Consider the following 21356-nt stretch of genomic DNA (forward strand, 5'->3'; position numbering starts at 1 on the left):
TTTGCCATGTCCTACGTTCCCCCAGAATCCGTCTCCCCCCTGCCCCACCCCCCCACCATGTGCCCATCCAATCTTTGCTTTTGTGCCTTTGCAGCAGAGCAGTGAAGTGTTGTTCGAGGCGCACACTTTTGTTGAACATGGGGCTCTTGGCTCTCTGTACGCTCGCTCGGCTTTCGGCATTCGGCTGCAGTGCCTTTGGCCCACTCTGCACTGCCCGCACACCATCTGCCTTGTTTTTGCAAGAAATCAAATATTTTTGTGTCGCCAGGCAAACAAAATGGCGTTGCCAGGCACGGAACAAGCAGGCTGGAGGACAGCAGAGCAGAGCGGAGCGGAGCGGAGGAGCACAAACACAAAACGACAACAGCGGCAAAAACTGCGCCATGTTTACAAAGTTTTGCAGTGGAAAAGTTGAAAAATAAAGTCAAGAAAACTCGCAGAGCAGCCAGCAGCGAATTCTTAATGCTCTACAGGCACAAAATATATTATGGAAAACTTAGGATAAATTGAATAAATAGTCGCAATAGATTGCAAGATTAATATAATCTAACATTTCCATCATAATGATTATGGTATAGAATCTCTAGTGGAACTCCTACACAGAGCACAAAAAGACTGGCGGGAAACTTACGACTCTGCAGGCTGTAATGTGACAGTGGAAATTGAAAAGAGAAATCTGTGAGCCAGATAATCAAATAGAAAGTTCTGCATACTTACAAGTCTGTTAACAATTTCCGCATACCCCGCCAACATTGTCTGCTGGAAAAGGGGGAACGAACGAATCCCACTCCCACCATCATCATTTAGTTTAAAGCCCGGCGATGTCGCTGATTGCGCGACTTGGTAATGGCGGTGATTACAAAAATCTCCTACCGCCGTGCACTGCACACACATGAGCATGGGCATGGGCACGGACACCGGGACTCACGTATGACATGCTCGAAAATTATGCATACTGTGCAGAAAAAAAAATATATATATGGAACCCACATGGAATCCTCAACCACAATCCCTTTACCACGCCAACGCCAACTCCAACTCCCACTTTGCACTCCCTCGACAGCCGCCAGGGCCGACATTTGCTGCATTATTTCCTTCCACGTTTCCCGAAAAGTGTTTTGGCATAGGGGGGAATGGGCAGGCAGGCAGCCAGGATATGCATATTACATTGTGCACTGCTTCCGGTTGCCTGACTCCTTGCTCCCTGCTCCTTGCTCCCTGCTCCCTGCTGCTTGCTTTTACCTAAATGCAGTTGTAGCTGAAGCTGTAGCTGTAGTTGCAGTTGCTTACTGCATTATTAAAAACAAAGCAACGTGCGCTCAAATCAGTTAAGCATTTGCATTCCATCTCATTCTCTCTACTTATTGCTCTCTCTGTCTCTGTCACAGGTCTTCCGTACATTCGTCTGATTCCAAAGGTGACCGCCGTCTCGGGCGAAACATTGAATCTGAAGTGCCCCGTGGCTGGATATCCCATCGAGGAGATCCATTGGGAGCGCGGCGGCCGGGAGCTGCCCGACGACATACGGCAGCGTGTGCAGCCGGACGGCTCGCTGACCATCAGTCCCGTGCAGAAGAACTCCGATTCCGGCGTGTACACGTGCTGGGCCCGGAACAAGCAGGGCCACAGTGCCCGGCGCAGCGGCGAGGTGACGGTCATAGGTTAGTACTCACTCGTCCTCGTATGTGTGGGCACAGGCACAGAAAAACATTATGCTTTGCTGCCCTGTGTTCCCCCCACCCCAACGAGAGCACAGAGAAGAAGACCACCGGGTCGAGGTTGTTGCTTTCTTTCACAGATCTCTTCACAGCGATGACATCAGGCGGCGGGCCACCAAAAACAAAAACAAAACAAAACGAAACGAAGTGAAGTGAAAATTGCATTTTAATTATTAACAGCAAACTAAGTAGTTTCCCATGGCGCTTCAGGCTTTCCCTTTGCCAACCTTTTTGCGTTCGGATTCGTATTTTTTTTCTTCTGGTTCTGCTTAATTTTGTTTTTGTTTTGTTTCGGGTCTTCTGTTGGGTGTGTGTACTTTCTGGCCCCACTGTAATTAAGTATGCGCAATAATCTAAGCTTAAAAGTTTGTAAATTAAAAAGGAAGCAGTGGGAGTAAGCAGCGCCGGGTGGGTCCCTTTTTTTTTTGCTTTCATCAGAGTTAATGTTAATGAATTCGCGCCCTAATGAAGCGCGACGCTGATTAAATTTTCATAATTCGCAACCTTTTTTTTTTGTTGGCTGGACTCCGTCCGGGGATTTCTGCCCCGTTGAGCTCTGATTTGACTCCTTCTGCTTCCGTTTTGTGCTGACCGATTGCTTGACCGAATCCCTTGCAGTGCCGCCGAAGCTAAGCCCCTTCCAAACGAACATCCTGCAGCTGAATATGGGGGATCGCGCCTCGCTCACCTGCTCGGTGGTCAAGGGCGATCTGCCGCTGACCATCAACTGGCGCAAGGATGGCCGCCCCATCGATCCCACGCAGCACATGTCCGTGAAGCAGGTGGACCAGTACAACAGCATCCTGGTTATCGAGAATCTGGGCAGCGACCACACCGGCAACTACTCCTGTGTGGTGCGGAACTCGGCGGCCGAGGTGGAGAACTCTCAGGCCCTCCTGGTCAATGGTAAACACATGAGTCGGCCCGGCGTAGCTGGCTCTCTCAGCACAGCCTGAGCCTGAGCCTGCCGTTATCCCGTATACCAGTAATCCTGTTTAGTTGCAAGTAGTTGAGTTACTATATATATTTCCTTCCGTATGCACTTTGATTCATCACAAAAAAAACCACAAAAAAAAAAACACACACAAGCAGACCACCCGTTGAAATGCATATTCCTCCTTACTCCTCTCCACTGTAAATGATGTTTCGACTTTGGAATGTTTGTACAAATATCTGAGATACTTAATATACGTACCATATTTAGTAGCGTTTTCATTCGAAATGTGTTAACAAAACTGCGAAGGTTTAGCTGTAAATCAAATCTGCCATACCTATACGCCAGACCCATCGAATCAATTAACAATTTCACACAAAAGAAACACCGAATAGCAAACAGCGTGGGAATCAACGAATCGAATGGAAAATCATCATCAACAGTGTCTGCTGGCTGTCTTCATCATCAGTGGTGGAAGCCTCAACCAGATCCATTCTTAACCAGTTTCGCATGATCTTTCCCTCTTGCAGTGCCGCCGAGCATAGAACCCTTCGCCTTCCAGGAGGGCCTGGCCGAGGGCATGCGCACTCGCACCGTCTGCGGTGTATCGCGGGGCGACGCGCCCCTGAAGCTCATCTGGCTGAAGGATGGCGAGCCGCTGCCCGATCTGCTGGGTGCCAATGTGACCATGCTAGATCAGTACAGTTCGCTGCTGAGCATACCGTCGCTGTCGGCCACGCACTCCGGGGAGTACACGTGCGTGGCCAAGAATCCGGCGGCCGAGATCAAGTACACAGCTCTGTTGCAGGTCAAAGGTAGCGTACAAGGTTACACACTGAACGCCAACCAACTACCCCCCAACCCCCAATACACACACACACACACACACATACAATACATACACGAATATTAACTAAGCGATCTTCACTTGCCCCTCAAGATCTTTTTGCTTTCCCGCTGATGTATTCAAGAAAAGCTTCTTAATGGTTATTTTCCGTTGTTGATGATATTGTATATTTTTTTGGTTGATTTTTAAATAAACTAAGCTGTTGACTAGCTTTTTGGAGCAGCTTAACGCTGCCCCACTGTGGCTCTGGCTGTGGCTGTGGCCTGAGTACGAGCCCCAAGGTGCTTTGATTTTTTGAGTCTCACAAAAACCCCGATAACCCCCGCTCATAACTAAATGAAAGCCCTGCCCTGCGCTTTAAAACCCCCAAACATCAAAACTAATCTACATATAAGAGTCCATCCAATCCACCCTTAAGTCGCTTTGGCACGCTGTGGGTTTTTTGACAACAGTCTCTCACCAGGTAAACCGTTTAACTGCACTGCTTCTTATGCGCTTCGTAACCAAAACCAAAACCAAAAACAACAAACAACAAACAAAACCAAAAACAAAAAAAACCTTATTAAATTCTCACACACACATAATCCAGTATTGTATAATGTATATTTTTATTTGCTGAATATCATTTGAGTGGCTTCTTAGACGACAGTCGCGACAGGTGCACTATCCCAGCTCTCGCGCCGAAAATAACAAGGGGTGGGGGCAGACCGACACCACCCCCACCCCCACCCAAATCAAATTGAGTTTGTGGGAGTTTGGAGAGCGCACTGCATTCGTGATGCGCTGTAATTTATAATTTATACAAATACTCATGCATAAATATGGAACATAAGCTGCTTTAAGATTCATTTGCTTTATTCGCTTCATACTTTTTTTGGTTGCCGCATTCGCCTTTTGCCATTGCCTTTGCCTTTGCCTTCGCCTTCGCCTTCGTCTTCGTCGCTGATGTTGATGCTACTGTCGCTGCCGCTGCCGAACTCTCTCTCGCTCTGTCGCTGCTGTTGCTGCTGCTGCTGCTGTTGCATCTAGAAAATACTGGAGAAATGCAAAAAGTTTCCATTTGTTCTGCTCATTTTTGTTACCCCATTTCAACCATTCCCCAAATCCCTCGCAGTGCTGTGCACTGCTTAATTAACGAACGAGTGAAACAAAGCGAACGCTGCAAAAGAATGAACGAGCTACAAATCCCCCGAAGATGCCACAAAACACGCGCTTACGCTTCTTCCATTCGGCTTTGGTCGCTCTAATTGCTAACTCTCTATTTGTCTCTCTCTCTCTCTCTCTCTCGCTCGTGTATGCCTGTGTGAGTGAGTGCTAGTGCGAGTGACTGTACTCAAATTGAAAATGCATAAACATAATCTTGTTGCAGAGCAAAAAAAAGACACACCATTCCATCCATACATGCTACGATAGTAATACTGATAATAAAAAAAAAAGAAAAAACCCCCGCCCAGAACCTCAAAACGAGTTGAAAGAAGAAACAAAACCAAATAAATAGATAAGATTTAAAGCTTCGCAGTATTTGCTAATGTAGTTAGAATGAGTGTTTGTTTGTTCCACCCCCTCCCCATTCATAGCTAGTGCACTTTTTGTTTCCGCATGCAAACTGTACATACGAACTGCTGTACGATTGCTGCCGACTGCTGCATTGCATGCGCGTACTGCTGTGAAAAAATGAATTTTTATTTCCAATTATCTATGAGTTGCTTGCTCTCTTTTTCGTTCTTAAGCCCCTGTTTTCCGTTGGTTTTCCGTTTAACGATTACTTTGCTTTCCACACCCCCAAAACAATTGCTCCGCAAAGCGCTTTTCTCTGCCTGGAAAAATAAAATAAATACAAAAATTAATTAAAATTAAATATATATTCTTTTGACGAAGACAAATCCCAAATTTAATTTATTTTATTAGTTATCCCCAATGCTGCTGCTGCTGCTGCTGCTGTTGTTGTGTGCAATGATTTTTTCCCCCGCATTCGAAATATACTAACATATTTATACGATCCTGCTTTGTATCGTGCCAAAAAAGAAACCTGCAAAAAGAACCCAAAAAAAAAAGAGAAATTAAATCACCAGAAATACTCTTCATTAAATAGACCCGGGGGCCTGCTCTTAATTTAATTTATTGCGCCATATTTGATCCTTGTCCGGCTTTAATTTTAATTAATATTTTTTCTTTATTTTTATTTTGTTAGCGCTGCACAAACAAAAGCCTGGCAATTAAATGCAGCTGCTAAGTAAACATTTTCATTGGCCTCATGATTTATGGAACAATTTTGAAAACCATTCCCTGGGCGGAGGCGTGGCCTATCGAAGAGATTATCTGTGGAATTTCAGTTTTATTGGTTCGCTTTTTTCGTGTTTCGCCTGTGTTTTGTTAGCTGCGTGTCCAAAACTATAAACACCCCACCCCCTCCCCACATAACGTTCCATTTGTGTTGCGAATTTCATAATTTCCATGCAAATATATTTTTCAATTTCCATTGCGCTTCTGGCATGCCTTTGTTTTATAATTTATGCGCAATATATACCAGAATATATTTAACTCGTTTTTTTTTTTATTTGCCGAATTTGTTGTCCCACAAACAACGAAACAGCGAGTCACAGAGCGTGGGCGAACAAAAACCAAACTTAAATGTGAATAAAATTCAAATTGAAATTCAAATGAAAATGAAAATGAAAATCCTTGCACACCACCAACAAATCACATTCAATAATTTTCCCATGGACCTCCCATCAATAAAATACTCTTAAATAATGAACAACAAACAAAACGAAAGCATCGACAACTACTATGTATTATTTTTCGATTTTTCGATTTTTGACTAAGTTGCATATGAAAACTGATTTTGTATTTGATTTTCAAGCAAACCACCCGAGCAAACTATCCTTTTGTACATTAGTTGAAAGTTCCTCCTACTACATACTCTACCTACTACTATATGCTACCAAGTTTTCTGCAAAGTTTTTACATTTGTGCTAGGCACAAGGAAATCCAAAAGAACGTAAACCAAACAAATTATTTTCTGCCGTTTTTACTTTGCCAGAACTCTTCACTTTTCCTCTCTCTCTCATTCTGTCTCTGTCTCTATCTAAGTCTAAGAACCTTTACTCTCTCTCTATATGTCCTAGAAATTTTCATTTGAACACAGTTCCAATCTTAAACGCTATTAACCAATATATTGCATTACCCATACGCCCCGTAGTGCCGCCGCGCTGGATTGTCGAGCCAGCGGACGCGAACGTGGAGCGAAATCGTCACATAATGCTGCACTGCCAGGCCCAGGGTGTGCCCACGCCCAGCATTGTCTGGAAGAAGGCCACAGGTGAGACACCGCCCCACCCACAGGATCCCCCAAAAGTCCGAGGTCTCACCCCACTGTCACCCCGTTTGCAGGCAGCAAGTCCGGGGAGTACGAGGAGGTTCGGGAGCGTCCCTTCACCAAGCTCCTGGCCAACGGCTCGCTGCTGCTGCAGCACGTTAAGGAGGATCGGGAGGGCTTCTATCTGTGCCAAGCAAACAATGGCATCGGCACCGGCATCGGCAAGGTCATCCAACTGAAAGTGAACTGTGAGTATCTCGCGCCTCGGGGGAGGCTAGTCTCCGCAGTGTGGTTACATTTCGAAATACTCTCACACTTGCAGCCTCACCGTACTTCTCCTCCACGTCCCGCTCGGTCACCGTGAAGAAGGGCGACACGGCGCTGCTGCAGTGCGCCGTGAGCGGCGACAAGCCGATCAATATTGTCTGGATGCGCTCTGGGAAGAACACGCTCAACCCGTCGACCAACTACAAGTGAGTGCAGTCAACGGGATGAGCGTAGGAACCCTCTTACGGACAAGTTCAATCTTTGCTTTCAGGATATCGGTTAAGCAGGAAGCCACTCCGGACGGAGTCTCGGCTGAGCTGCAAATACGCACCGTGGATGCCACCGACAGTGGGCCGTATTTCTGCAGGGCCAGCAATCTGTACGGCAACGATCAGCAGCTGGTGCAGCTGCAGGTGCAGGAGCCACCACAGCCGCCCAGTGTGCTGGAGGCGGCCATGATAAGCAGCCGATCGGTGAACCTCAAGTGGCAGCCCAAGTCCCTGGGCACCGGCGATGTGTCCAAGTACCTGGTGGAGTACCGCGAGGCCGATCGTAAGTGCCGACAGAGAAACTTCCCTGCCAACAATGAATGATTTATTTTCTGCCTCATCCTCCGCCAGCAGCATTGTTCGTGGAACAGTGGCAGCAGCTGGAGGTCAAGGATCCGCCCTCCTTCAACGCTTTGATCGAGAACCTTAAGCCGGCCACTAAGTACGCCTTCAGGGTGATAGCCGAGGGCAATGCGGGACGCAGTGCACCCAGCCAGGAGCTGGTTGTGCGCACAGAGCCACAGCGCCCAGCGGGCCCGCCCCTTAATCTATCCGTCAGACCTCTGTCCTCCACGGAGCTGCTGATCAGCTGGGTGGCACCGCTGCCAGAGCTGCGACACGGCGACATCCAGGGCTACAATGTGGGCTACAAGCTGGCCAGTTCCGGCAACACGGCCTACAACTTCACCTCCGTTTCGGGCGACGGCGATGGCGGCAGCGGGGAGCTCCTGTTGAGCGGACTGGCCAAGTTTGCCCGCTACAACGTCGTGGTGCAGGCCTTCAATCAGGTGGGTCCGGGACCCCTTTCCGAGCCGAGCGCAGCGCAGACCATGGAAGATGGTGAGTATTTCCTCGGGTCCCCAATCTTTCAAAGATATTAACCCTCTCCCCGCTCTACCCGCTTCAGTGCCCAGTCGTCCGCCGGAGGATGTGCGCTGTGCCGCCCTGTCCTCGCAGTCGCTGCAAGTGTCGTGGCAGCCGCCGCCGATATACCACACGAACGGACTGCTGCAGGGATACAAGCTGGTCTTCGAGCCCGTCATGGACGACATTCTGCCCAGCAAGGACGAGGTGGAGTCCCGCAAGACAACGGCCCTGACCATGGTGCTGACGGGTCTGCGAAAGTACACGAACTACAGCATCCAGGTGCTGGCCCACACACGCATGGGCGACGGCTCCGTGTCCAAGGCCCTGTTCTGTCACAGCGAGGAGGATGTGCCCGAGGCGCCGGCCGACATCAAGGTGGTGGTGAGCACCACACAGTCGCTCTACATCTCCTGGCTGCCACCCACCGAGCCCAATGGCGTCATCACCAAATACAGCCTGTACACGCGCGTCGTCAACGGGCGGGAGGAGCTGAACAACGAGAAGCGGAGCCTGCCATCGCAGCAGCACTTCTACGAGTCGAAGGGGCTGCATCCACACATGGAGTACCAGTTCTGGGTGACGGCCAGCACGCGCGTGGGCGAGGGCAAGAGCTCCAGGGTGGTCTCCCAGATCACGACCAATCGGGTGCCGGCCAGAATCATCTCGTTCGGGGGGCCGGCGGTGCGGCCCTGGCGAGCAACAGTAACGCTGCCCTGCACGGCGGTGGGCAAGCCCAAGCGCGAGTGGTTCAAGTCGGACGTGGCCCTGCGCCAGGGCGGACTGCACAACTCGCAGCTGCTGGACTCGGGCGACTTGATCATCAACAACCTGCAACTGGCGGACAGTGGCAACTACAGCTGTCAGGTGGATAATGGCATTGGCACGGACCGTCTCACCCACACGCTGCTGGTGCAGGTGCCGCCCTCCGCTCCGGTGCTGTACGTGACCAGCGCCACCTCGAGCAGCATCCTGATGCACTGGAAGTGCGGCTTCACCGGCAACGCCCCCATCACTGGCTACACCCTGTTCTACCGGCGCGGCTCGGGCAACACGGACGAGATGCAGCTGTCGCGGCACGCCTCCAGCCACGAGCTGAAGGGCTTGGTCTGCGGCAGCACCTACCAGATCCACCTGAGTGCCCAGAACAAGGTGGGAACCTCGCCCACCAGCATCATGCTGCACGTGCGCACCCAGGGCCAGGCGCCGGGCATGCCCGCCTCCACCAGTCTGCTGTCCCCCAACTCCACATCGGTGCTGATCCGCCTACACACCTGGCCGGACAATGGCTGCCCCCTCATGTACTTTGTGCTGCAGTACCGCGCCATGACCGACGATCCCGAAACGGAGTGGGTGCTAGGTGAGTGTGCACACAGCTGGCTATTGATGGACTCCACATGGACTACGATGTTCCCTTTGCAGTGTCCAATGCCCTCAAACCGCAGCGACGTGTGACCGTGTCCAATCTGCAGCCGTCGACGCTCTATCAGATGCGCATGGAGGCGCACAATGTGGCTGGAGCCTCGCAGGCGGAGTTCTCGTTCGTGACGCTGACCAAGGACGGCGACCCACCGCCGCCGGAGATCGTGCAGCGGGGCCAGCGCGGTCCGACCGTCTTCTATGGCAACATCAACCTGCTGATACCCAGCATAGCGGCGCTCTCGGGCATGATCTGCACCATCGCCATGGTCATCATTTGCTACAGGCACAGTAAGTATATTGGGGGTGGGGGGTGGGAGTAGGTGGCTCTCTTTCAGGGAGGATGACGCTCCTAATTGACTCAGTTCTGCACCCTGCTCCGTCGCCCGCAGAGCAAAGCAACCACATACAAAAGGAGTCGCTGGAGAATCGTGCCAATTCGGAGGCGGCGCAGCGTGAGCGCTACTACGCCACCATCCATAAGGTTTCCATGCAGAACAATGACAAGATTCCAGGTACATTAAGTGGCGTGTGGAGTCAGCAGTCGTCACTCATTGCTTTGTATTGTATTTGGCAGAAACCTCCGAGGACATCTCGCCGTATGCCACCTTTCAGCTGTCGGAGGCGGGCAACATGTCCCAGCCGCATCACAGCGGACCGGCCAACACGCTGCTGCACTCGTTCATGTACCATGAGAGGGCCTTGGCCGAGGGCTGTTCATCGCCACCACCAGCTGCGGTACTAAAACCAACCACCCATCACCACCACAACCACCACAACCAACGTCCTCCAAAGACAATTCATAATTATTATCAGACCTCACCGTTTCATAATATCGTGCGTTTGTTTAATCATTTCCTTGATTTAGCTCTCTCTCTCTCTGTCGCTCTGTCTGTCTCTCTGTCTGTCTCGCTCTTTGTACTCGTGCCTCTGGCTCTGTCAGTGGCTCGACAATTAGTGTTTTTCCCCCACACCCCGTAATAATGTAACGTGCTTTTTATGTTGTTCTGCTCGATTATCCTTTTTGTTTTATCCTCGATATCCTCGATTCCCGAAAATCCCTTAATTGCAATGCCACATAAATACGAAGTTGTGCGGGGGGCGGGCGAGTGCTTGCCCCCTGCTTCCACCGTGTCACCTGCCAATCTTGAGTTCTCCCTTTGTTCGTTTCGAGAGGCGTTCCATTCCCCACGGCGCTTCCGTAGTCGCTAGTTTCAGCCACCGGCCGACAGACAGACAGAACCCACTAATTCCCTTTGCTCTGTTCCATGTGCAGTCCAAGAACCGAAGACGCCACTCGCGCAAGACCGAGCCGGAGAGCGAGGAATCGGAGTCGGACCAGGACCAGCTGACCTCCAGCCGCACCGAGTCTTCCAACCAGCACGAGGGCAAGATCAAGCACAGTAAGTTCCAGTCGTTTGGGCTCTGAATTTATTTCTTTCTTTCCGATTGGATGGACACTCAAATCATTTACACTAAATTACTTTAGTTGGCTTTTCTTATGTACTTTTGGGGGAGAACACAGCAGAAGAAATATACTAAATATGTTGGCGAATCTATTCAGTATTCAGAGAGTATACTCGTGTTTTCTCCCTCGGGGTACCCTTAGTTTTCGGAGGCTTTGAAATGATGTAATCTGCCAGCTCTGCTCTGCTCTGCTCTCTTCTTTTGTGTTGCTTTGTTTTTGCAGACTCTAGACTAATGCAACCCTTTCCAAATCACAATATCTCGATAACATATCTGTAGTATGTCGTGCAGCAGACATGTCACATGCCACATCCACTGACACAGCCACCAAAATCAACACCACCAACCGAATCCGACCAACACCAAGACTATGTTAGCCCTAAGCCTAGACCTAAGCTACCGATAAGTTGTATGTGTGCCCCGCTCCAAACAACTGCTCTTTCTATCTGCCCGATATCGATTTTCGTTTCTTTTCTCCACCGTTCTTTTCTCTTCCTCTCGCTCCAAACCGAACCGTACCGAACCGTATCGAACCGTATCGAACCGCATCGAACCGCATCGAACCGCATCGTATCCGTATCCGTATTCGTGCCGCATTCGTTGTGTGTTGCAGGCATCATCTACCATGGAGCACAATCAAGCACATCCTCCGACCTGTCGCCAATGTCCGAGCAAAAGTCACTGCCGCGACGCGGTCGCTCCAGGTATCATCATCAGCAATATCAGTTTTCCACCAACACCACACCGCGCCACCACAACAGCAATAAAATGAACAACAACACCACAAACACCACTGCCACAAATACAGCCACATCATCCGGAAATTCAAGCAAAATTCTATCTCCACGCGGCGTTGGCGGCGTTGGCGGCAATCTGAAATCCATATCGAGCACCTTCAAATCACAAGACTCCATACAATGCCACATACCCACATTGGTCAAATCGCCATCGATCAGCACACAGCAACAGAAACAGTTCCACAAACAGCAGATAAATAATAGCCAAAACCAAAACCAAAACCACAATCAGATTCAGATTCAGAATCAAAGCCATAGCCATAACCATAACCATAACCATAACCCCAACCAGACCAGTAGTAGTTTGAAGCAACAGCAGCCCCTCTTGATCACGCCCAAGCTCCACCAGCTGGAGTCCGTACCATCATCGTCGATGCATGTGAATGGTCAGGAGCTGGTGGGCCTCGATGGCGTTGTCGGTTGTAGTCCCCTAGCATCCGTTGTGCCTGTGACTTGCATGCCCCCATCCTCACAGTTCCGACCCATACCACACAAGTCCATAATGCCCGCGCATGAGCCACCGCACCACCATCAGCATCAGCATCAGGGCGTTGCTGCCACAAGCGGCACGCTGCTGAACCCCTCGACGGCCCTGCTCTCGTCCAAGTTCTTTACAGCGCCCACGCTGCCCAAATAGGATACGGCCAATGGGGGGGGGAGTGAATATGTTGGCAGGGAGGCCATGGCCATGGGAATAGCTGGCGGGGGAGTTGGAGGCGGTGGTGGCTTCGGCTACGACAGCGGCGAGATCTCCTGCACCTACATGGATCCCATAGATCAGACATGAGACTTGGCCTACGGTGAGGTGTGTGGACCCGAGGGAGCCCATTAATCTGGCCGAGACACCGAGAACACCACCACCACCACCACCACCACCAACACCACAACAACAACAACAACAATCCACTAAGTCTTAACTGAAAGCTTGAGCTGAGCTTGAGCTGTGGTTGCGCTCTTGCACACCAACTGTTGAACCAACTCTGGACTCTCTCTTGTCTGTCTGTCTTGTCCCCCTTCCACACGCTCTCACATGCCTCCCACGTGCGCAGGGCTGGCATCCTGCGAACGCTGCATCCGCTCCAGCTGCAGGCCGAGTGCACCCCCGGTGCCTTCCACCACGCCGAGGAGGGGCTGGGCGAGCGCATCGAGCTGGCAGAGGTGGAGTGCGATGTGGACACGATCAAGAAGCTAAAGCTCGGCCAGCGATCGTCGCTCTGGTCGCGCCCCTCCTCCACCACATCCCAGTTGCAGCAGGAGCACCAACAGCAGCAGCAGCACCACCACCAGCAGCAGCAGCAGCAGCAACGACAGCAGCAACAGCAGCCACCACACAAGAGGGCGCATTCCAAGTCGCCGCAACCGCAGCAACAGCAGCCATTGCAACAGCCACGCCCACAACAACATTCACCCGCTCCAGGCCAGAAATTGCTTAGCGAGAAATCGGATTACTCGATATCCGTCTGAGACATTGGTAAGATCTGATCGCAGGATCAGCATATAGGATGAGGCCCTGGCCCTGCCCTGGCCCTGTAGTAGAAGGGAATTGAGCTATTCCGCAGCCGGGCCGTTTTTTGTACATTTTATAATGCATTTGTTACCTTGCCCAACCAAAACCCAGAACTCCCAGACGCCTGTACCCCACCCCACCCCAACCAGGTTGACCCCGTAACCAGTTTGCCAATCCAACCAAAAAAAAAAACCCCACGATACCTACCCAGTCACACAATGACACAGTGAAAACTTTCGGACAATCAATATCAAAATTCTGCACAACCATCCAAAAACGAGAATACTCAACAAAAACACATCCCATTGCAATCTCTCTCCTACCCCGTATATATATATAGAGGTCATACTCGTACTCGTACTCGTAATCGTACCACAACATACCCCATATGTATATCTAAGTATTAATAATTGTGCATGCACATACATACATACATACATTCATATGTATGCAGATGTATTTGTATTTGTATTTGTATATGGCATGTGTCCAGAACCCAGGTCAGTTGTCGAACTTCCACAAATGTTGTATGTACATACATATATACTAACGTAGTCCTTTAAGTACATATAGTATATACCTATCAATTAACAACTAATGCGTGTATCACTCGAAACTGTAACTCAGACTACTACTAACTGCAAAAACACTAAACTATCCAATACTACATACAGCTTGGGTATTGTAGAAGTATCGAAATTGTACTCGTGCTCGTACTCGTACTCGTACCGGAACTGTCTTTCATCGTGTGTACTCGTATTTTAGAGTGCGAATCCCCCTCTCCAATACGAGTATTACTGAATACTTTGGGCTATAGCAGCTGCTACTCCTAAGTAGTTTTGTAGGTTTTGAGTTTTTAGCGGGCGAAAACGAGGAATCTGGGTACATAACTCAGAATTATGCTGTGTACAAATTGATATGTATTGTATATTTATGTGGGTGTCTAAATAATGCTCAAGTATGTATGTATATAGGTAGGTATGGTATGGTATACACCAAGGTACACAAAACGAAGAATCGATCTACTTATCTAGTTGTTAGCGAATCTACATATTGATATATTTTGTAAATAACCACAAGGCAACCACGTAAATGGACTGACAAATGATGCATGCATGACTCCAGAAACTCCAGAAAACCAACAGAAAATCACAATGAACAATGTTAACTAAATGTAGCTCGAAGTATGCAAGTCGATTGTTTCGCCAGCTGAAGCAGTATATTCATATATAATATGACACAATATCGCAGTATCCACTCATTAGTGTTTCCATTACAATAAACAAACTGTCGTTCGTCGAGTTGTAGATAAATGTTTTTAAAAAGGATGAAGAGAATGTGAAGGGCTAGGGGAAAGTAGAATCAAATACCAAATCGTAATCAAACTTTGAAATATTACAAAACACTCAATCAACAAGCAGCAGCGGTGCAGTGCAGTGCAGAACGCCACGTTAAGAGCAAACAAACAAACTACAAATTAATATATAGCTCTTAGTTTGTATCGAATAATCCACATAATACGAGTACATAGCTGTATTTTAACTAGTCTACAAATACATAAGAAAATCCATATACCACAATACTACAACAGCAGCCAGAATTAAATAAGGAACAGATCAGACGACCCCATTCGGAACCATGTGCCAAAATTTGTTTTTAGACAAAGCTCTCTTAAATTATACAATACAAGTACAATAAATAAGTGAGACACTAAATCCACAAGATAAAACTGCAGATTAAGGTGTTCAATTTATGGAGCATTAATTCTTTCAAGAGCTTCCCATTTGCTGCAGAACAACAGAGATCCAGGGATCCAGGGATCCGAGCACTTCTTCTTTAAAATGCCGCACTAGCGATGCAGATGTTTAGTCCGTTTTTTATATGAATTTATTTATACGATACAAGGAAATGGTTTATTACATTCACATCGAATTTTACGAATTTATTAAACAACAGCAAAGTCTAAAAATCAAAAGAGAAATTACTTAATAGATCACAATCAAAACGAGAAGCAACAACAAAACCAAATCTAAGAAGGGAAAAACAAATTTTTATGTTTAACATATAATTAGCACAACAACTACAAAATAAAAACTATTAATGTAAAAACAAACAGCATTTAAAAAATATAAGAAATATTTAAAAATAAATTCAAATACCCCGCATTTTTTTTTATGACAATTAGCAGCAGTATGATCTCATCAGCATCGGTCGTGTCTGCGACTGCATGAAATCTCATTTCTAAACATTTACAGAGCAAACTTTTGCGATAAGGTTGGCGTGGATGCGTGCCCTATAAAAACCCTAAGAGGCATGTTCGCTTTAAGCAGTATAATTCGACTAGCCAAGGGAATCGGATTTAACCAGCGAACGAAAATGCTGCAACCTTCTAGCGGAACTCGTGAGATAACTGCCGAGGGAAGGGTACCCCTAGCATGTCGAAATTGCAGCGGTCAATTGCCCCTTCACGCACCTGTAGAGGTTGAGGACATTGGCACACCCGTAAAAAAACTCCAGAGTGCCCAGACTAAGCCGGAATCTGCCAGGAACGGAATTTGGAAGACTATCCTCCACAAAGCAATTGCTGGTCCAGCTGAATCTTTGGTTCTTTTGAGTCAATTATGCTTCGTGATGCCAATGAAACTCAACAGGAAAATGGACCATATTGGCATCTAATCGGGAAGAATGCCCCTGCTTACACCACTAGCCCCTTAATAAAGAAAAATCAGTTTAATAGATGTAAATTTTTTAAATTTTTATTGCTTATTTTTGTATTTTTGTTGATAAATAATGGGTAATAAGAGATTTATCAAACCAGGTGCTACTCACACTGAAATCCGAACGGGCAACGCCAAGGGCAAGGCAGTGGGTCGTCGAGGATTTGTGTAAGACCTGGAACGAGAACGGCCGTGGGATCGGCCACGAGAGTGACCACGGGAGCGACCACGGGAGCGGGAACGATCCCGCTTGCGATCGTCACGAATGTGTCTCCGTCTGGAAGTCCTCTCCTTCGCCACAGCAATGAGCTCGCAATCGCTGGCACTGCCATCGCTGTTGGAGCTGTTGGAAGACGAAAGAGTGGCAGGATGATGACCCTTGTGTCGTTTACCTCCTGCAGAATGTCGGTGCTTCGACTTGATTTCCCTCCTGTGCTGTCCATCCCGTTGAGATTCCGGACTGGCCTGTTGGTTCTGAAGTTGCTTCATCACATCCTCCAGCATTTTCTGGGCTATTTTAGCCTTGCGTATTAACTTGTTAAGCGGAAGAGTACCCATGTCCTCCACCTCTACGGGTGTGGCATGTGGCAGTTGACCGCTGCAATCTCTGTATTCCTTGGGCGCAGTTTGCTTACTTTCCACGCTATCTGGCTGCGACATTTTCACTCTAGTTTTCACCTGTTTTAATAATAATACGACTAACACCTTACTGTCTCCGCTTTTGCCGTTGCTGCTGCTGCTGCTTCACTGGAACACAAACAAATGATAACTTGTTCAATGCTGCCCAACCTTTTATACGCGACAAGCTTATCGCGGCTTTTGGCTTTGTAAACGTGCGCCTTCGCACGCTCATCGGTCACGCTGCTTGACGTCATCGAGTCTATTTTTATACCCGTACTCAAAAAAGAGTTAAGGGGTATATTAGATTTGTGGTAAAAGTGGATGTGTGTAACGCAGAGAAGGAAACGTTTCCGACCCCATAAAGTATATATATTCTTGATCAGCATCAATAGCCGAGTCGATAGAGCCATGTCTGTCTGTCCGTCTGTCCGTCTGTCCGTCTGTCCGTCTGTCTGTCTGTCCGTCTTGTTGAGCGCCTAGATCTCAGAGACTATAAGAGCTAGGGCAACCAAGTTTGGTTTCCAGACTTATGTGATATCACACTGCTACAAGTGTATTCAACGCCCCGCCCCCTCCGCCCCCACAAAGGACGAAAATCTGTGGCAGGCACTTTTAAAGATACGATAAAACTAAAACGCAGTATCGTAGAGAATGCCCATACCTACCAACTGCCGAATCTGAATCAGATCGGATCATAATTATAGCCAGAATGAAGAAATTAATTTTCAGTTGCTTCCCCCCCCACCCACCGAGACAACACAACTCATCCCCGCCCACACTCTGCCGCGTTCAGTCCGCGCAACCCCTAGCGGGGATGTAGAATCAAATGGACATGTACATTGTACAATCTACATGTTAGTGTAAATATACATTGTAGATGTAGATGTAGATATCAGATGTACAAAAAAATGTAAAATGTAAATTTTTCTAAAATCTAAAAAATCATAAGTCAAAAATGTATATACTGACTGAGTACGGGTATAAGTAGAGTCGCGTCCCCAGAAGCGACTCGCACGTTCCTTCTCGTTATCTTATGATTTCATAGCCATGCGAAATATTGTTGTTCTTGCTGTAGATATATCACGTGATTCGAAATTTGCCTAATTTCGCCAGAAACGTAAAAGATTACAAATACAATTAAAATAAAAAGGGTACTAATAAATTTTGAAAATTAGTTTCAAAATGTTGCCATTGATCCTAGTGCTCCGAATCAAATTCGTACATATATTCTTCGACTTAATTCTTTCTTTTCGAACTGCTCCTTCCGATTCCATGCTATCCTGCGCTTAAGACCAATAGTGGGTCCTTTTTTTAATTAGAAAATATTTTGATATTAAAACTATTTCAAAAAATGCTGAAAAACTTCACAACCTATTTAAAATTGATTTTTAGTGCTCATTGACAATAGACAAAAGCTGACAGATATAAAACGAATAATTATAATTGCTCGCTGACAAAAGCTGACTGATATGAAACGAAGAAATTCTAATTGCTCGCTGACAAAAGCTGACTGATATGAAAGGAAAATATTGTAAATTGTCTCTGACAAAAGCTGACTGATATGAAACGAAAAATTCGAAATGCTCGCTGACAAAAGCTGACTGATATGAAACGAAAATTTATAATTGCTCTTTGACAAAAGCTGACTAATATGAAACGAAATATTCTAATTGCTCGCTGACAAAAGCTGATTAATATGAAACGAAAAATTCGAATTGCTCGCTGACAAAAGCTGACTGATATGAAACGAAAAATTCGAATTGCTCGCTGACAAAAGCTGACTGATATGAAACGAAAAATTCTAATTGCTCGCTGACAAAAGCTGACTGATATGAAACGAAAAATTATAATTGCTCGCTGACAAAAGCTGACTGATTTGAATGGAAAAAATTGTAAATGCTCTCTGACAAAAGCTGACTGATATGAAACCAAAAAGCCTAATTGCTCGCTGACAAAAGCTGATTAATATGAAACGAAAAATTCGAATTGCTCGCTGACAAAAGATGACTGATATGAAACGAAAAATTCTAATTGCTCGCTGACAAAAGCTGACTGATTTGAATGGAAAAATTGTAAATGCTCTCTGACAAAAGCTGACTGATAAGAAACTAATAATACTAATTGCTCGCTGACAAAAGCTGACTGATATGAAACCAAAAGGACTAATTGCTCGCTGACAAAAGCTGACTGATATGAAACGAAAAATTCTAATTGCTCCCTGACAAAAGCTGACTGATTTGAATGGAAAAAATTGTAAATGCTCTCTGACAAAAGCTGACTGATATGAAACGAAATATTCTAATTGCTCGCTGACAAAAGCTGATTAATATGAAACGAAAAATTCTAATTGCTCGCTGACAAAAGCTGACTGATATGAAACGAAAAGTTCGAATTGCTCGGTGACAAAAGCTGACTGATCTGAAACGAAAAATTCTAATTGCTCGCTGACAAAAGCTGACTGATTTGAATGGAAAAAATTGTAAATGCTCTCTGACAAAAGCTGACTGATAAGAAACTAAAAATACTAAATTGCTCGCTGACAAAAGCTGACTGATATGTAACGAAAATTTCTAATTGCTCGCTGACAAAAGCTGACTGATATGTAACGAAAATTTCTAATTGCTCGCTGACAAAAGCTGACTGATATGAAACGAAACATTCTAATTACTCGCTGACAAAAGCTGACTGATTTGAATGGAAAAAATTGTAAATGCTCTCTGACAAAAGCTAGCTGATATGAAACGAAAAATACTAATTGCTCGCTGACAAAAGCTGACTGATATGTAACGAAAATTTCTAATTGCTCGCTGAAAAAAGCTGACTGATATGTAACGAAAATTTCTAATTACTCGCTGACAAAAGCTGACTGATATGAAACGAATAATTATAATTGCTCGATGAAAAAAAAATACCCAAAATATTTGGTTTGAGATTCAAACAAATACCATGCAAATAATACAAATAATTATTGATATCGAGAAAATCGATCTATATATGTCATCGATATATCGTTTAGGATTTTGATAGTATCGATAAATATATTTTATGGTATTTTAAATACTTTAAGGTATTTTTTGACGACTCATTGTTTATTCATTCCGTTTCCGCAAGATACATTTGATTTGTATGGGAAAATTTTCAGCAACATGGGGAAATGAACTAGCAGCATTGTTCTGCAACTTTGGCACGATATGAGCAACAAATCTGAATACCTTGGGATATGGATATTATAGGATTGAAGTAATGTTTGTAATCTCAGGCTCCAATTAATGCAGAAACTACTCAGTCTCTGTTTTAAAGATATTGAGGAATTTTTTGCAGCTTATGGGTGCCAATAATATAAATCGGGACCGGGATATATGTATATACAAAACACAAATCAAATGCAAAACATGTCAATCTAAGAGAAGTTCAGTATCAATGTTTTACAGCAGCTTGGAACAACAAATTTAACACTAAGTAAAGGAAATAGGGTATACAAAAGTCCATACGCATGCAGAAACTTGGTCGACTATCAACAATGACGGAGTGTGACCGGAGTTCAAAATTACGTTTTATGTTTGAACCTAATTATGTAGATAATACAATAAAAAAGAGTCTGAGAACTACCCAATCTTGTACAACATTTATTGATGAATGGGATAAAATGATTAGTTTACGGCTGAGAAGGCTAACTAGCTAGTAATATCTAACCGAACATCAAAATCGGGGAAATGGATCCATATTAGGCTAATTTTCTTCGGTATATTTACGGTATATTTCTGGGGTATTTTTATGCTCACAATTTAAACACAAAAATGAGTCGGGGGAGCGTGAATTGCTCTCTTTCGACTGGGTCATGGCAAGGTATGTATTAAAACAGCCAACTTTTTTTAAGGGCCTCGTAAGGACCTCACCCTGTCCCCGAAGGACCTGAATATACCGTGGGTGCGCATGAAAATTGATTCATCTATCTAATAAAATTATATTTTCAGCTATTAAAGTCCTAACTAGCTAGTAATATTAAAACGAATATCAAAATCGTTTCGTGTCCTTCAGTATATTTACGGTATATTTTGTACAATGACAAGGTATATTTCTGTGGGTCACACGGGTATATTTTAGCGACAACTCCGCGGTCACACTTGTAAACAAACTTTTTTTAATTTGAACATGTACGTACAGCGTTGTCGCGCGTGAATAAAACCCATTTGTTTCAACCTGAGACTTGAGCGGTTGTGTTGCTGCGCGAGCGCGCGGTATTTAATTGAAAATTCGCTTAAAGTGTGCAACAAAGTCGACTAAAACGCTTGCAGCAGGTTATTGATCAACTATTGTTCATATTATTTTTATACACGTACTATAAATATTGTATATGTACATTGGATTCCCGTTTGAATACTCGCTCTTTGCGCGCGCTTGTGTGTGTCTTACTGTGCCGTGCGGCCCCTGAATGTGAACGGGTTTCGGTTTTCTGTGAAGCCTTATGGATGGCAAACGCGAGGCTGGCCCCAGGCCCCAGACCCAATAAAAGCGACACAAGGCTGGCTTTTCCTTAATGCCAAAGCCTCCGCCTGTAAATGCCACAGAGACCCGTTGTTCTGCAGATTGATTGAATCGATTTTTCCATT

At 46.1% G+C, this 21356-nt stretch overlaps 2 protein-coding genes and 1 long non-coding RNA gene across 12 annotated transcripts in view; 1 reads left to right on the forward strand and 2 right to left on the reverse strand.

Moving 5' to 3' along the window:
* LOC111070472 (Down syndrome cell adhesion molecule-like protein Dscam2) overlaps positions 1-15521 on the forward strand; it is a 30227-nt gene extending 14706 nt beyond the window's left edge. Inside the window, exons 9-22 of one of the 10 annotated variants that reach the window (XM_022361035.2) lie at positions 1389-1661; positions 2337-2624; positions 6702-6821; positions 6893-7066; positions 7141-7291; positions 7357-7637; positions 7709-8194; positions 8262-9578; positions 9641-9928; positions 10003-10152; positions 10215-10375; positions 10914-11040; positions 11718-11808; positions 12951-15521. In XM_022361035.2, coding sequence (XP_022216727.2) covers positions 1389-1661; positions 2337-2624; positions 6702-6821; positions 6893-7066; positions 7141-7291; positions 7357-7637; positions 7709-8194; positions 8262-9578; positions 9641-9928; positions 10003-10152; positions 10215-10375; positions 10914-11040; positions 11718-11808; positions 12951-13365 — 4322 coding nt within the window. In that variant the 3' untranslated portion in view covers positions 13366-15521. Of the gene's footprint in view, positions 1-1388; positions 1662-2336; positions 2625-3182; positions 3468-6701; positions 6822-6892; positions 7067-7140; positions 7292-7356; positions 7638-7705; positions 8195-8261; positions 9579-9640; positions 9929-10002; positions 10153-10214; positions 10475-10913; positions 11041-11327; positions 11417-11717 lie in introns of those variants that run through there. The other 9 variants (XM_022361036.2, XM_022361033.2, XM_022361028.2 and 6 more) reach the window with 9 other exon arrangements.
* LOC121403818 lies at positions 4089-4403 on the reverse strand. The gene is made up of 2 exons (XR_005967485.1): positions 4369-4403; positions 4089-4282 (listed from the first exon to the last, which is right to left on the reverse strand). It is a non-coding gene; the product is annotated as an uncharacterized LOC121403818 (long non-coding RNA).
* A 638-nt stretch (positions 15522-16159) lies between the features above and the next one.
* LOC111070488 (RNA-binding motif protein, X-linked 2) lies at positions 16160-16884 on the reverse strand. Its single transcript, XM_022361075.2, has one exon. The coding sequence runs from the start codon at positions 16783-16785 to the stop codon at positions 16234-16236; it is 552 nt and encodes a 183-aa protein (XP_022216767.2). The 5' UTR covers positions 16786-16884; the 3' UTR covers positions 16160-16233.
* Positions 16885-21356: the final 4472 nt, after the last annotated feature.

The sequence above is a fragment of the Drosophila obscura genome, unplaced genomic scaffold (genome assembly GCF_018151105.1).
Source record: "Drosophila obscura isolate BZ-5 IFL unplaced genomic scaffold, ASM1815110v1 contig_1, whole genome shotgun sequence".
In the NCBI taxonomy this organism is placed as follows: domain Eukaryota; kingdom Metazoa; phylum Arthropoda; class Insecta; order Diptera; family Drosophilidae; genus Drosophila; species Drosophila obscura.